The sequence below is a fragment of the Bidens hawaiensis genome, unplaced genomic scaffold (assembly GCF_021521415.1).
Source record: "Bidens hawaiensis isolate Kalapana, Puna unplaced genomic scaffold, B.hawaiensis_p1.1 tig00002438_1, whole genome shotgun sequence".
NCBI classification, from domain to species: Eukaryota; Viridiplantae; Streptophyta; class Magnoliopsida; order Asterales; family Asteraceae; genus Bidens; species Bidens hawaiensis.
Genome location: NW_027491134.1, coordinates 448,698 through 466,283, shown reverse-complemented (window position 1 = coordinate 466,283; position 17,586 = coordinate 448,698). Strand labels below are relative to the sequence as shown.

Below are 17,586 nucleotides of genomic sequence, written 5' to 3'. Positions count from 1 at the left end.
TCAGTTCGATTTACCTCCTACGCGTCAATCGCCTTGCCACTGAGTGAGGCTGATTTACCTCTCACGTGACAGGCCTAGGACAGTCTAGGTGGGCCGATTTGCGTGTCAAAAACAACACGTGTTGGTACAATAACATATTTATTTGCAATTATCTCTAAAATGCATACATTTCTACATTTTCCTGTTTAAAGAGCATTATCATGCATCAAAAACATAATCAAATAGATTGTAAATTTCTACCAACTAAACAAAAAAAAAATTGCAACCATACAAGCAGTCAGTGTTGCAAAAATCCCGACAAGGCGTCGATTAATTCCCGATCAACCGCTAGTCCCCACTTCGCTGATTAATTTTAGGCTAATCGGGCAATTAATCGGTCAATGGTCAAATCCGGCCAAAATCTGGATTAATCGGCCTTTTCTGATGAGGTGTTGGCCAAAATCGGCGGTTTCCAGCGAGTTTCCGACCAAAATTAGCGGTTCTTCTGCGCGAGATTCCAACAAAAATAAGCGCTTTCCAGCTAGATTCTTGCTAATTTCCAGTCAAATTGTGCTTGTGTATGTATAAAGTTGAAATAAAAATGCATGCGTGTATATATAAAACTAAAAATTATGCATTAAAGTCCGATCCGATTAATCCTGATAATCTCGATAAATCCCGTTTAATCGCTAGTCCCCACCCCACTGCCCGACTAACGACTAGCGATTTTTACAACACTACAAGCAGGGTTAGGTCTATACGAGGAACATAAACAAAAATGACAGCATATGTAGTCATACAGCTCATTAAAATTGTATAAGTCGCAAATGTTATCCCAATAACTACCCAGGTATTCAAATATCTTATGTCAAAAAAATTTAGAGTTTTAATCAAATTTTTTTACTGTTGTAAACTTCACCCTTTATTAGAGCTTTGGTATGGCAGTAATACACTAAAAAGTTAATGGCTGCCAAAGTTAAGTTTTTATTTTGTGTGCATAAACAAGTTTTGTTAAAATTTATTTTTCTATTATTTTATTGAAATTGTTAATAAAGTATTCATAATCAATTTCTTCTAACAAACCTTTTTTGATCAACAAAACAGCTAAACCTTTTAATTTTTCTTATAATAATATTACAGATTTAATTTACTAATAAACTTAATTAAAAAAGCTTCATGATGCCTATATGCATTTGAAAAACAATTAAACATTATAATCTAACTAGGATAATAGCCCGTGTTACACACGGGTGGAAAACATATCAACAAACAATATAAAATATAAACTACGCATTCAGTCAACACAAATATTTGACATAAGTTTTTTACCTTCAGATGTTACAAAAGATGTTAAGCTATGTGTATAACATAAAAAGAAAATACTTTATAAATAAACAATGCAATGAATAAGAAATAATATAACATAAATGAACCATTAGACCTGAAAAAAAATTAAAAAAACACATATTAGTAAAAGATTTTGTAATATTAATTGAAAACTAAGTTTACAAATACATACCAGCTTTAAACTGTATCACATTAAGTTTTCGAAAATCTCTTTTTAAACAGCTTTATTTTTTTTTAAAATGTTCATAATTGTTCTTTCTTTTGAGTGTTTTTATAAAAATTTTTAGAGATATCTATATTTTATATCATTTTTCATGTCATTTCTTAATAAATAAATAAAACTTAAAAAACATTCAGTTTGATCACCATTCACCGGCTCTTCTTCTTTCCTCGAGAGTAAATTAAATCATTAACAATGTGGTTATTAATTGGAATAAATAAACTTAATCATGGAGTTAATTACATTAATTTGAATAAATAGATTTAATTGTAGAATTAATTGAATTAAATTGGAATGTTGATTTTAATTTAGTGGATTAAAAATAATTGTGAATATGTGAAAATTATTGATATGGAAATGTGATTACATGAAATCCTATGTAGATAGGTTAGAATAAGGACATGTGAAGAGAATCATCTTGTTTTAATATATTAGTAAGATTTAGCATATAAAAATATTAAACATAACTCTGTTTATTAATGCAACTTATTACTTAAAACACACCAATACCAATTTATACAAGGTTGTCATCATCATTGAACAAGCAAGGTTAACTTCATTAACCATTATTAGTCTTATTACAATGAGATTTCATCATTTAGACATGAGTAAACAAGTCTAGCAACTATTGATCAAACACCAAGAAACCAAAGGAAAAATAAACGTTCTCTCATTTTCCCAAGTTTCCACCTCCGGTGAGTTCCCAACCGGAAAACATGGCGATTTTCCGCAAAACAACTACCAGGTGCAAGTAAGATGTTTATAAAAATAAACCCACACAAACCACAAACTGAACCCAAAAGGGCAATCCGCACCACTTAATATGAAAAACAAAACCCGTTTGTAATATTTGCTTTTAGGTACGCGGTTGGCTAGAAACAAGGTCTGGGACAGAGGCGGAGTCTTTGCTTTTTAAAGTAAGGTTTGCAAATTGGAAATCAAGTCTATCGTGACTGGCGGCTCGCCGGTGACTTTGTGGCGGCGGCTGCTGCTGCTGCTGCGGTTGTTGTTGGTATAAGGTTCGCAGTCTCCCAATTTCTCGCTCTAAAACTTCATGCTCCACTGTGAAAATAACTGGTTTAGTTTTTTCATATGTGAACGATAATTTCTAGCATAAATTAACAAGAGTAATACGGTTTGTCTGTGGTTTTGACCCAAATAACCATTTTGTTCCAACAGTTTAAATCATAATTTTCTTAGTTCAATAGGTTGATTTTCGTATTAATTACCATCAAAATTTTCTGTTACCTTTTTATTAAATGACCAAAATACCCCGGAACTATTGAATGCGTTTTTATTAACAGAAATTTGGATGGGATCACAAGGTAGTAGACTGGACTCTAATTGATACAAAAATCAAACTATTCGACTAACAATACTAATTTAAACTTTTAGACTAATATGGTTATTTGCGCCAAACCACATGGACCTCAACCGTGATAAACTTAAAAACAGTAAATGATTATACAGAATTCATGGGTTTAGGTTTAGTCTAATCGAATTTGGGTCAAACCCGCTGGCACATTTAGCTAAAAAGGTTGTGTTTGGGTTGACATGGCAGATCACGGATTGGCCCAGTTAACCCATCAATTTTATAATTAAAAAAAAAGTGCTTTATGTCATAACATAAATCAATCGAGTATTTCGTGCCAAAAAAACTAAAGATAAAAGGGAAATAAGCATTGGATTTTAAAATCTTGCACCTTAATTTTCTTTTTATCCACATTTGTATTTTAAGTATTATTACGCTAAAAAAAAAAAGAAGAGTTAATGTCCATTTTCGTCCCTATGGTTTGCTACTTTCGCCACTTCAGTCCAAAGTTTGAAATTTTGTCAATTTAGCTCTTATAGTTTTAAACATTAGCTAATTACGTCCTCACGTCTAACGGCATCCAACTATGCCGTTAGTTTAAGGGGTATTTTTTCTTTCTCCTGCTTATTTTTAGTTAATGGTCAGTTTCGTCCCTGTGGTTTGATACTTTTGCTACTTTAGTACAAAGTTTGAAAAATTTTCAATTTTATGTTTAATTTATTCAGATTTTTTTGTCTATAGCCCTTAAGAGCATAATCCAAGCCCAAAACCATCGAGCACCGACCAAAACAGGTTTACGTTTACTCTGTCGATGACAATAATCATACCCCCCTCGCATTTAGTTTCTAGACATTTTCTAAACTCTCCCCCATGGTGGAATTCATTGGTAAAGTGGTCAAGATAATTCCTTAAAACCGTACTATATCGATAAAACTAAAATCGTTTCCTTGGTTAATGCATAATAGTTACGGTTTAGAGATTAACATATCGTAGCAAACATCTTGGTCGAAACCAACATCAGGAGGTTGAATATCCCACATTTCCATGTTTGCTCAAGAAATCGATATACTAGATCGCATGTGTATTCTTCAAATCGTGGTGTTGTTCTTGAATTCTTCATATCGACTACAATTCTAGGGTTGAATTCGACGAATTCAAGAACAATACCACGATTTGAAGAACACACATGTGATTTAGTGCATCGATTTCTTGAGCAAACATGGAAATGCGGGATATTCGACCTCCTGATGTTGATTTCGACCCAGATGTTTGCTACGATATGTTAATCTCTAAACCCTAACTATATGCATTAATCAGAGACACGATTTTAGTTTTTCCGGTATAGTTCGGTTTTAGGGAATTATCTTGACCACTTTACCAATGAATTCCATCATGGACTGAAGTAGCAAAAAAAACTGAATAAATTAAACATAAAATTGACAAATTTCAAACTTTGGACTGAAGTAGCAAAAGTATCAAACCACGAATTGAAGAACGAATTCGACGAATTCAAGAACAATACCACGATTTGAAGAACACACATGTGATTTAGTGCATCGATTTCTTGAGCAAACATGGAAATGCGGGATATTCGACCTCCTGATGTTGGTTTCGACCCAGATGTTTGCTACGATATGTTAATCTCTGAACCCTAACTATATGCATTAACCAGAGACACGATTTTAGTTTTTCCGGTATAGTTCTGTTTTAGGGAATTACCTTGACCACTTTACCAATGAATTCCATCATGGACTGAAGTAGCAAAAAAAAAAAAAAAAAAAAAAAAAGAATAAATTAAACATAAAATTGACAAAATTTCAAACTTTGGACTGAAGTAGCAAAAGTATCAAACCATAGGGACGAAACTGACCATTAACTAAAAATAAACAAAAGACAAAAATACCCCTAAAACTAACGGCATAGTTGGATGCCGTTAGACGTGGGGGGGGCGTAATTGGCTAATGTTTAAAACTACAAGGACTAAATTGACAAAATTTCAAACTTTGGACTGAAGTGGCGAAAGTAGCAAACCGCAGGGACGAAAATGGCTACTAACTCAAAAAAGAAAAAAAAAAGAAAAAACTGTTAAACGGATCGTTTTCGAGTTTGTGTATGATACGCTTCAAAGTTCACTTAAAATTTTAAGTTCAAGCCGGGTTCAACCCGTCAACACAACCTATTTAACACCCCTACCTATTTATGCAATATGCCAATATGACCTAGGGAACTTTTGTCAATAAACACGATATTTATACACATAGCATATATCATAGTATCATACTATTTCTTGTATTTGTATTTTCAATTATTTATCATTAGCATGTTCATCAACAAAGTTTAATCAGGGCTTGTTTATCATATTTTTCCTAGTAAACAAAGCAACTTTGCCACATCAGCTTGATTAAGTTATCATTTATCCTTGTTTAACAACACTATCTTTAACTTATACTATACTTTGAAATCTAGATGTCGACCATCAGCAACGTGCATAAGTAGCAGAGAACAAACCAAAAGATTAACCTATACGTATAATAGAAACTTACAACGCTTGATCAGCTGTTCTTGAGCCAAATTCTCCAATCTCTGTTTAAGTGCTTTGTTCTCCATTCCCAATAAAAGACTTTGCTGGTTCAAAAACTCCATTTGCGCTGAAACCTCAAAACCTTCCGACTGCAATCAGATAAGCATGTAACATCAAATTTAAATCGGCTCGGTTCATGCTTCCATTATTGTCTGGTTTAATCTAGATGAACACACCTATGTGGCAAGTTCTAAATTACCTGTAAAGCATGTACATTCCTCTCTAGCTCAGCTATATACTGTAGCTTCCGCACCCGTGAACGTTGAGCAAATTGCCTGTATTAGACACCTCTTAGATTTAGTTACACAAAAATAATTGCTTTAAATGTTTACAATGCTTATAAATCGGTATAATGCTACAGAACTTTTACTTTTCTACTATAAACTTATCAATTCATATAAAAATCGTTCGACTGTCAGAGTTTGACAGTTAGTTTTACGGATTTACATAATGATACCAAACCTTAAAATACGCTTGAATTTATAACTTACTGCTTGGCACGCTTCATATCTGCTTCTGATGCAAAGTTCTTATTATTAAAAAAATCCTTTCTTTCAGCAACAATATACGCATCTTGAGTGCAGGCTTCACTTGAATCTCGTGTACCCGATTCAACCACATCTTGCTTTTCACTAGCATTAATCTTTTGTGTAGCACCCAAAGAAACCGATCTTTGAAGACCCAAATTAACATCTTTAGGCGAGTCCCACCCCCGAGTTCTGTTCTTAATCACAACATTCGAGTCTGCAAAATACGACCTATTTCGCGCATCTTTATACACAAAATCTTGAGATCCCCATGAAGGATTAGAAGTCAGGTTTCTCATTTGATGTTCATGTTTCACACCGTATTCTGTACTGGCTGCATTCGCTGCTTCCAGATACGTAAACGAGTCACTGGACGAGCGGCGATGACCTCTTTGTAGAGGCGTTTCGGGTTCGTTAAGAAGCTCGTCTAGCCAATCAGGCTGATCTTCTATCACAAGGCTTTCGGATGATGCGCGGTGATGATTGTTATCTCTGGTTTTAGGTGTTCTCTTTTGTGCAGTTGCAGATGCAGACATGTAATCAGTATATGACGGAGGTACGGTTGGAAACGGACATTTAGGGGGGAGTAAGGAGTTTCGGGTATTGCATGTTATGTTTCTTGTAGGTGCAGGTCCTCTGGTGTTTGCCATGTCTGAATCACTAGTACAAATTACATTCAGCACAAATCATATTATTAATAATCCAACAGATATTGGAAAGCAGCTTGTTGATAATCATACAATTAACTTAATAATAATCATGTAAGATAAGAATGAATTGAATTAAGTTGTGGGTAATTAATTATTTATTATCGGAATGGAATGATGAACGAAAGAAACAAGTTTGAAAGGAAGTAATTGAAGAAGATAATAATAAAAAGAAAAAGAGAAAGAGAGGTTACCTTGATGATTAATGATTAGAAGCAGCAGTGATTTGATATGGATGAATGCAATGTCAATTTTTTGATCGGATCCAAGTTATGATCCATTATTATTATTATTTGGGTTTTTCTTCTTTTTTTTTTCTTCGAATCCTTTCCTTATTTGCTGCTGACGTGGATTGCCTTTTCAGTTTTCAGAGGCCCAAATTATCAAAAAAATATGGATATATTTGATACAGGTAATTAAATAGATGAAGTAATGGAATTCACAAATATAAAATGGATCATTATCATTTCATTATTACATTTGGTTATCGTTTAAGAATGGAATGATTAATTAATTTATTATTATTAATATTTTCATTAGTAAAAATAATTGAAAATAATTAAAAATAAAAATAAATAATATTAATATTAAACCAGTATTCATAATAACTATTTTTAGGACCCTCGTATTATAACGAGATCGTTAAACCGTATATATGTTGTAAATGTTAACTCATCAAATTTAATATATATATATATATATATATTTTGATAATGTAGTAATAGTTCTAATATAATAATAGTTATATTATAATATACAAAACAATAATGATGATTATATAATAATAAAAAAATAATAATATAATAACTATAATTAGAAAATAATAATTATTATTATAATATAATTATAACTTTATAATAGTAATAATGATTGTTGACCCTTTTGACTTTTTCATTTCTTAAAGAAATGAAAAAAAAACACTTATATTCAAATGAATGAAAATCCTAAAAATGGAAGGAGTTTCATTCCATGTGGAATGATCGATTTCATTCATATATGGTAACCAAGTATGGTTTTTTTTTATTACTTTGGAATGACTTATTACATTCCACATTCCATTCCTTTATAATAAACACTACATAGGAGGATTGAGTTTTAAAAATAATTAATGGCTTATTGCTGTTTTTAAAATGTGTTTGGCAATCATAAAAATCTTTTCTATTTTAGCTTTTTGAAAGGGTTAAAAAGCAGTTTTCCAAAAGCCTTAAAACCTGGTTTTTCAAAATGCCTTTTTGAAAAAGCCAATAAGCTAATAAACATTTTTCAAACTCAATCCCAAACATGCTCTTATACTCGGATGGCACTGTGACAGGGTTGAAAACGGTTCGGTTATTAGGCGAAACTGTAATCGAAGTCATATGTTATTTGAATATGTATAAACCATTTGATTTTTGGATTTTAGGTTTTTGGTTATTTTCAGTTTCGGCTCTGTTATACTTGAAGGGGTTTCTTCTTTTTCTTCTTCCTTTTTTTTTTCCGATTCTATGTAGACATTGCAAAAAAAAAATTTTAAAAATGAAAATTCAGATTTAGTCTTGTAGGAACATATTAGAGTACTACATATATATTGAATTTATAAAACAAAAATAGGTACGTGTTACGTGGAACTATATGGATACAAAATTGATAAAATAACACTGTTTAAAATTTAACAAATGTTAAAGTTCTTAATCAAAAAACACTAAATTTTAGTCCCAATCTTCATTAAATTATCTTATTCATATTCAACATCTAGTCCCTACCTTCATCATATTCATCACCGTTAATCGTTTCGGTTCGGGTTGTTTCCGGTTTATTAAAAATGGATAACTGAAACCGCAAAAAAAAGGACAAAAAACAAAAAATTAACCGTCAGTTAATGCTTCGTTTTGAATTTTTTTTGATTAATTTGGTTAATTCAGTTTTCTTAGGGCTGGAAAATTATACACGAGGCACGAATACACAACACGTACCTACACGACTTTAACAGGTAACAGGTAAGGCTATAACAAGTTTCGTGCACTAAATAGGTAGACATGAATTTACCTGTTAATTTTCGTGTCTAAACAGGTAAAATACCTGTTTACCTGCTAAGTACATCGTTAGGTTTTTATAATTAAATATACATATAATTATAAGTTATCCTAAACCCTAAATTCCTAAGACATTTTCATTCTCTGTTTCTCACCCGTCATCACTCAACACATTCCCTCTCCGGCCATCAGCTATTCCTCTGAACTCTAGCCATCAGTGTCGCCTTTGAACTCCAGCCCCACAGCCATCGGTGCTTCAACCGATCGTCACAGCTTGCTGCCTCATCGTCAACCATACTTAGTAAGTTAGTAATCTCTCTACTTTCGACGACTTTTGTTTCACTAAACATGTTGTCAAATATGTGTTTCTAAACAGCTCTTATCGTGTATACTAGGTAGTAATATGTTCGTGTTCGTGTTTGGGATACAGGTGCACGATAAGTTTTCGTGTCGTGTACATGTATAAACATTTCGTGTTTGTGTCTTATCGTGTACGGGTATACACGATATGCCAGCCCTAGTTTTCTACTGTGACACCCGGTAAATTCCCAATCCCTTAAACCAAGTAATCAACCTAAATATTAGGTAATTGTTATGTGCGCCCTGCGCGAGCGCGCCATGTTAGTCAGCGCGGGCATATTATGTGCGCCCTGCGCGAGCGCGCCATGTTAAGAACCAGCGTGGGCATATGTTATATGCGCCATGCGCGAATGTTTTGGCTTTATGTTTTCATGTACCTTAACGTTATGTTGTCTAATGGGTTGACCATCCCGCATGATGCTAAGGCGGGTGCATCCTAAATCGTTTATGCGCGTGCGGAAGGGAACTAACCTCCCCGCATGGCGGGAACATTGAGAGCTAGTTTGTCTGAAGCTCCAATTGACTTCAACATAACTGATCACTATGTTGAAATACCAAGGCCACCTTGAGAATCTACAAATGAAACTCAATGTCCTAACTGCGAGAAGGTTACGCACCTACCCGCAGCAAAGAAATGTCCTTCACGCAGAAAGCTATGCGCACAAAGTGATACGCACAGAACACTTAGTCTATTCTCCAGACGTAAGGAGATTACTCCCGCCCAAAAGGAAACAGTAGCGTGTTTCAGAGATTTTCCACTTTTTACTGTACACGGACAAAAGTACCTGAAAAAGCACACTGTAACATGAAAAGTCAACTGTCAGCCACCCTATTCTCACCAACCCCAGACCTGCATGTCCTGACCAAATCAAATCAAAATCTTTTATCCACTACTCCACTTTTAAATAAATAATAATAATTTCCATACCTTATCATCATTACACCTAGATATGAAAAGATTACAATTCCCTAAAGCAAGGGATTGTGTTCCCTTGAGTTTGCCTATAAATATGTAACCTAAACTATCACCCAAAACACACTTCAAACTTCTCTTTTAAGAACTGCAACTTGCACTAATCATCTCCCAAGCATCCGTTGTTTTCGTTTCCGATCCTGTTACCAGGTAAGCCAAGAATATAACCTTGAGATCTGCTTTCCAACCCTTATATTCTCCTAATTCTTGATCTTAATATATATACTTCTTGTTATTTAATCGCATTCTAGACCTTCAATTCCGAGGCCAACACCAAGAAAACCCGAATCTCGATTAATCCCTTAACAAGAACCACAGGTGAGTCTCACAGCCCCTATTCTCGCTGTTTTCACTGTTTTTAAACTGTTTTCGGGGCGAGGGACACGTACTTAAATAATGTTTTATCATGGTATACTTACAAGCTATGCAAGCGATTATGTGTTTAAATTATATTTCATAATGAGCAATGCGAACGGTTATCTAAGGTTTTCGATGTATGTGCGCTAGAACTCGAGTAAGTGATCACTTTACCATTGGAACTCTAAGGGTAGGGACTGCTGGTTTGATCCACCCACTCGTAGGGGTCGCACCTCTTTGCATGGACGAGTGCCTAGTATGGTCATGGGGCAGTACTATGGGTTTGAGCCCGCTCGTAGGGGTCGCGCCTCTTTGCATGGACGAGCGCCTTGTTTTCCGGCACAACGTCTGCGCGTAACCCGCGGGACGGTATTATTCGCTCGTAGTGGCAGCGCCACTTAGACGAGCACGGTTTTTCAGATGTGTCCGCGCGTAACCCGCGGGACGGTATTATTTGTTTCGCTCGTAGTGGCAGCGCCACTTACACAGACGAGCACAGTTCCCAGAAATGTTCGCGCGTAACCCGCGGGACGATTTTATCAGAATGTGTTGATAGAACTATGTTTTACCAAGCATGTGTTTTAATGATGCTATCAGAATTATGTTTCAGAATGATTTTTATCAAGATTATGATGCAATACGATTTATCAAGTTACTAAAACTTGTGAACTCACTCAGTTTATACTGATTCAAATGTTTTTACGTGTCTTTCAGGAGATAACTAGGTAGCGCATGGAGTCACACTTAGAGCACCTCACGCTGAACATCTAAAACTAGCTTTTTGGAAGATTTTAGTTCTATCCCTTCGATGCGCGTGGTTGTTCCCGCCGCGCAAGGGGATACGGCGTGGAAATCTTCAACAGTTTTTATACTTGGATGTTTTTATGTAATTTTTAAACAATGTAATGTATTTGTATTAAACATTTCATGCGCAATGAAAATCTTACTTTGAATGTTTGCAATGGCCCGTGCTTAATTATCAATCCCCACTCGCGCGCGCCCGGCTGTTTCCGCCGCTCAGGGCCGGGTGTGACAGATTGGTATCAGAGCACTGGTTATAGCGAACTAGGAAAAGAAGTTTTAACCTAGACTATAACCGTTGGGGAATCGCATGAAATATTTTTCAAAGAAAATATTTTCAAAAGAAACTATACACACACTTAGGAACACGGGTCACACAGTGTCTAGTGAATAAAGATAAAGAACATTATGTGCTCAGAGTAAATGCGCTAAGTTTAATATATTTTCATTCTCTTTTAAAGCGAGAATGCCTCCAACTAAAGCCAAGGGAATTACCATGACACCCGAGGAACTCGCGGAAATAATCGCGCAAGCGATCGCGACACATGAGGCCAGCAAGGCCGAATCAAGTCAGGGTCGTCAGAATGAGACCCCAGAACCCGAATCAGGAGCCTTGGACAAAGGATGCTCCTACAAGACATTCATGGCCTGTAAGCCTTGGCCATTCAAGGGTACCGAAGGGGCCATTGGGCTCTACAACTGGATTGACAAGATGGAGACAGTTCTCTCCATTAGCGGATGTAGTGAGAACCAGAAGGTCCTTTACGCGACCTGCATGTTCCAAGAAGCAGCTTCATCTTGGTGGAAGCTTCAAGTGAAGACCTTGGGGCGAGAAGTTGCTCTTCACAAAACCTGGGAGGAGCTGAAGGAGATGATGATGAGAAAGTTCTGCTCTCGCGCAGAAATCCAGAGTCTGCAGCAGGAATTCTGGAACCACACCATGGTAGGAACGGATATCGACGCCTACAACAACCGGTTCAACGAGCTTTGCCAGTTGGTGCCAGACATGGCAAACACGGAGGAAAAGAAGATCGAGAGGTATATCTTTGGGTTACCTCCTGTTGTTAGGGTTCCGCTCAACGCCGCAGCGCCTCCAACCTTTGATGAGGCGGTAGCGCGGGCCATCACCCTTACAAGGGATACGGTCCGTGCGGGTATGTTAACTACGCGCGGAATCGAGCAGCGAACCTCTGATCCCAAGAGGAAGTGGAACTCTCACCACCGAGGGTCCGACTCCAAGCAACCACCGTTCAAGAAGCAGGAGAGCGTAAGGGCTTACGCGATCCAAGCCGCGGAGCCATCAAGGAAAGGATACAGCGGGCCTCGCCCATGGTGCAACAAATGCAAGTATCACCACGAGGGTGAATGCGCAAGAATCGAATGTGCCAAATGTGGCAGACCAGGGCACAAGACGATGAATTGCCGTGTCAGAGAAGCTGGAGCGAGCGACAACTGCTACGCATGCGGGAAGCCAGGGCATTTTAGTCGGGATTGCCCGCAAAAGGGAAACCAAGCTCGCGGGAGAGCTTTTGTGATCGGCGCGGGCGAAGCTAAAGAAGAGCCGAATGTGGTAACCGGTACGTTTTTGCTTAACGGCCATTTTGCATCTGTTTTATTTGATACTGGCGCTGACCTAAGTTTTATATCCGCTGAGTTTAAAAACTCCCTAGGCCTAGCAAGCAGTAGGCTAGACACGCCTTATACTATAGAACTAGCCAATGGTAGGCAGTTATGCGCGAACGAAAGAACTGAACAATGTGTAATAGTCATGGGAGGTCACGGGTTCAATATTAATTTGCTGCCAATAGACTTGGGAAGTTTTGACATTGTGGTAGGTATGGATTGGTTAGTCGAGAACCACGCGGAAGTTATTTGCCATGAGAAGCAGGTTCGGGTCCCACTGTTGAACGGAGAAACCTTGGTGATTCAAGGGGAAAGAAGGGGAGTTGCGACGAAACTAATTTCGTGCCTAAAAGCGCGCAAGTGCCTAAGGAAAGGGTGCTACGCCTTCCTGGCGCATGTAGTAGAGAAGAAAGGAGATGAGCGAAGAATTGAAGACTTACCAGTAGTGCGCGAATTTCCAGAAGTTTTCCCTGAAGATTTGCCCGGATTACCGCCGCCGCGACAAGTCGAATTTCGTATTGATTTAGTCCCAGGAGCTGCGCCAGTAGCTCGAGCGCCTTATCGATTAGCTCCATCTGAGATGCAAGAGCTATCCAATCAGTTACAGGAACTATTGGATAAGGGTTTCATACGCCCAAGCTTTTCACCTTGGGGAGCTCCAGTACTGTTTGTTAAGAAGAAGGATGGTTCTTTCCGGATGTGTATTGACTATAGGGAGCTGAACAAGCTGACAGTCAAGAATCGGTACCCCTTACCGAGGATTGACGACTTATTTGACCAGTTGCAGGGATCCAGTTATTATTCGAAGATAGATCTACGGTCAGGATATCACCAACTTAGGGTCCATGAGGAAGATGTGCCGAAAACAGCCTTCCGAACTAGATACGGCCATTATGAGTTCTTAGTGATGCCTTTCGGGCTAACTAATGCGCCGGCTGTGTTCATGGATCTGATGAACCGCGTGTGCAAACCATACTTGGACAAGTTTGTGATTGTGTTTATAGATGATATTCTGATTTACTCTCGGACCAAGGCCGAGCATGAGCAACACCTGAGATTGATTTTGGAATTGTTGAGGAAAGAAAAGTTGTATGCGAAGTTTTCCAAGTGCGAGTTTTGGCTTAGAGAAGTTCATTTTCTCGGTCACGTTGTAAACGAGAAAGGAATACACGTTGATCCTTCCAAAGTCAAGGCCATCGAAAACTGGGAAGCGCCAAAAACCCCAACTGAGGTGAGGCAATTCCTAGGACTAGCTGGCTACTATCGACGCTTCATTGAGAACTTCTCCAAGATAGCTCTACCACTGACCGCGCTAACTCAGAAAGACAAGAAGTTTGTTTGGGGCGAAAATCAGGAAGCGGCATTTCAAATGTTAAAACAGAAATTATGTAGTGCGCCAATTTTGTCTTTACCCGAGGGGACGGATGACATCGTCGTTTACTGCGACGCTTCACATCAGGGACTCGGATGTGTCCTTATGCAGCGAGACAAAGTCATAGCGTATGCCTCGCGCCAACTCAAGACCAATGAAAAGAACTACACAACGCATGATCTGGAACTTGGAGCGGTTGTCTTCGCGCTAAAGATTTGGCGCCATTACCTCTATGGTACAAAGTGTATAATCTTTACGGATCACAAGAGCCTTCAACATATATTTGATCAAAAGGATTTAAACATGAGGCAACGAAGATGGGTGGAGTTGTTGAATGATTATGATTGTGAAATTAAGTACCACCCTGGAAAGGCGAATGTGGTAGCAGACGCGCTAAGTAGGAAGGAGCGAATAAAAACGCTACGAGTCAAGGCTCTAAGGTTGACCATTCGCGCGGATCTCTCTACCCGCATCCGAGACGCTCAGCAAGAAGCCTTGAAACCAGAGTTTGTTAAAAACGAATCCCTTGGGGGTATGATTAAGGATTTGGAGCTCAAAGAGAACGACACTCGGTATTTTGCTAACCGCATATGGGTCTCTCTCAAGGGAGGATTGCGCGAGCAAGTATTAAACGAAGCTCACAAGACGCGGTATTCCGTACATCCTGGCACAGACAAGATGTACCAAGATGTTAAAGCGCTGTATTGGTGGCCCAATCTTAAAGGCGCCATCGCGACGTATGTCAGTAAGTGCCTGACGTGTTCGAAGGTAAAGGCTGAATACCAGAAACCATCAGGGTTGCTTCAACAGCCAGAAATTCCCATGTGGAAGTGGGAACAAATCTCTATGGACTTCATCACCAAATTGCCAAGGACACCTGGGGGTTACGATACGATCTGGGTTATTGTGGATCGGCTAACTAAGTCAGCGCACTTCCTGCCGATCAAGGAAACCGATAAGATGGAAAAGTTAGCCCGATTGTATATTCGAGAAGTAGTTTCAAAACATGGAGTCCCAGTGTCCATCATTTCTGATAGAGATAGTCGGTTCACATCAAGGTTTTGGAGATCGTTACAAGGAGCTCTAGGTACTCGCCTTGATATGAGTACAGCTTATCATCCTCAAACGGATGGGCAAAGCGAGCGAACAATCCAGACATTGGAAGATATGCTACGCGCGTGTGCGATCGATTTCGGAGGTAGCTGGGATACTCATCTCCCATTGGTTGAATTTTCTTACAACAACAGCTATCACACAAGCCTCAAGGCTGCGCCGTTTGAAGCTTTGTATGGGCGCAAGTGTAGATCCCCACTGTGCTGGGCTGAAGTGGGTGACAAGCAAATGACTGGTCCAGAATTGATCCAAGAAACAACAGACAAGATTTTTCAGATACGGGATCGCCTTAAGACAGCGCGCGACAGACAGAAGAGCTACGCAGATGTGCGAAGGAAACCGTTGGAGTTTCAAGTAGGGGATAGAGTACTTTTGAAAGTCTCTCCATGGAAAGGAGTCCCCCGTTTCGGCAAGCGAGGAAAGTTGAATCCGCGCTACATTGGACCATTTGAGATCCTGGAAAGGATCGGTCCGGTTGCTTATAAACTCCGTTTACCCGCCGAACTCAGTGGAGTTCATGATACGTTTCATGTGTCCAACCTCAAAAAGTGCTTATCTGACGAAACGTTGATTTTGCCGTTGGAAGAAATTCACATCGACAAACAGCTGCACTTCGTAGAAGAACCTATAGCAGTAACCGGTTGGAAGGAACAAAAGTTGCGCAGAAGCAAAATCAAGTTAGTAAAGGTTCAATGGAAATCAAGGCGTGGGCCTGAATTCACTTGGGAAAGAGAAGATCAAATACGCAAGAAATACCCACACCTCTTTCAGAGCATGGCTTCTGCCAGCAACATCTCCTAAATTTCGGGACGAAATTTGCTTAACAGGGAGAGAATGTGACACCCGGTAAATTCCCAATCCCTTAAACCAAGTAATCAACCTAAATATTAGGTAATTGTTATGTGCGCCCTGCGCGAGCGCGCCATGTTAGTCAGCGCGGGCATATTATGTGCGCCCTGCGCGAGCGCGCCATGTTAAGAACCAGCGTGGGCATATGTTATATGCGCCATGCGCGAATGTTTTGGCTTTATGTTTTCATGTACCTTAACGTTATGTTGTCTAATGGGTTGACCATCCCGCATGATGCTAAGGCGGGTGCATCCTAAATCGTTTATGCGCGTGCGGAAGGGAACTAACCTCCCCGCATGGCGGGAACATTGAGAGCTAGTTTGTCTGAAGCTCCAATTGACTTCAACATAACTGATCACTATGTTGAAATACCAAGGCCACCTGGAGAATCTACAAATGAAACTCAATGTCCTAACTGCGAGAAGGTTACGCACCTACCCGCAGCAAAGAAATGTCCTTCACGCAGAAAGCTATGCGCACAAAGTGATACACACAGAACACTTAGTCTATTCTCCAGACGTAAGGAGATTACTCCCGCCCAAAAGGAAACAGTAGCGTGTTTCAGAGATTTTCCACTTTTTACTGTACACGGACAAAAGTACCTGAAAAAGCACACTGTAACATGAAAAGTCAACTGTCAGCCACCCTATTCTCACCAACCCCAGACCTGCATGTCCTGACCAAATCAAATCAAAATCTTTTATCCACTACTCCACTTTTAAATAAATAATAATAATTTCCATACCTTATCATCATTACACCTAGATATGAAAAGATTACAATTCCCTAAAGCAAGGGATTGTGTTCCCTTGAGTTTGCCTATAAATATGTAACCTAAACTATCACCCAAAACACACTTCAAACTTCTCTTTTAAGAACTGCAACTTGCACTAATCATCTCCCAAGCATCCGTTGTTTTCGTTTCCGATCCTGTTACCAGGTAAGCCAAGAATATAACCTTGAGATCTGCTTTCCAACCCTTATATTCTCCTAATTCTTGATCTTAATATATATACTTCTTGTTATTTAATCGCATTCTAGACCTTCAATTCCGAGGCCAACACCAAGAAAACCCGAATCTCGATTAATCCCTTAACAAGAACCACAGGTGAGTCTCACAGCCCCTATTCTCGCTGTTTTCACTGTTTTTAAACTGTTTTCGGGGCGAGGGACACGTACTTAAATAATGTTTTATCATGGTATACTTACAAGCTATGCAAGCGATTATGTGTTTAAATTATATTTCATAATGAGCAATGAGAACGGTTATCTAAGGTTTTCGATGTATGTGCGCTAGAACTCGAGTAAGTGATCACTTTACCATTGGAACTCTAAGGGTAGGGACTGCTGGTTTGATCCACCCACTCGTAGGGGTCGCACCTCTTTGCATGGACGAGTGCCTAGTATGGTCATGGGGCAGTACTATGGGTTTGAGCCCGCTCGTAGGGGTCGC

At 38.7% G+C, this 17,586-nt stretch overlaps 1 protein-coding gene across 1 annotated transcript; it reads right to left on the bottom strand.

The window, feature by feature from the left end:
* Positions 1–2,055: 2,055 nt before the first annotated feature.
* On the bottom strand, positions 2,056–6,616 carry LOC143619403 (uncharacterized protein At4g06598-like). The gene is made up of 4 exons (XM_077091341.1): positions 5,931–6,616; positions 5,639–5,714; positions 5,402–5,528; positions 2,056–2,608 (listed from the first exon to the last, which is right to left on the bottom strand). Exons 1-4 carry the CDS (start codon positions 6,614–6,616, stop codon positions 2,403–2,405), a joined length of 1,095 nt encoding a protein of 364 aa, XP_076947456.1. The 3' UTR covers positions 2,056–2,402.
* Between the last annotated feature and the right edge of the window lie 10,970 nt (positions 6,617–17,586).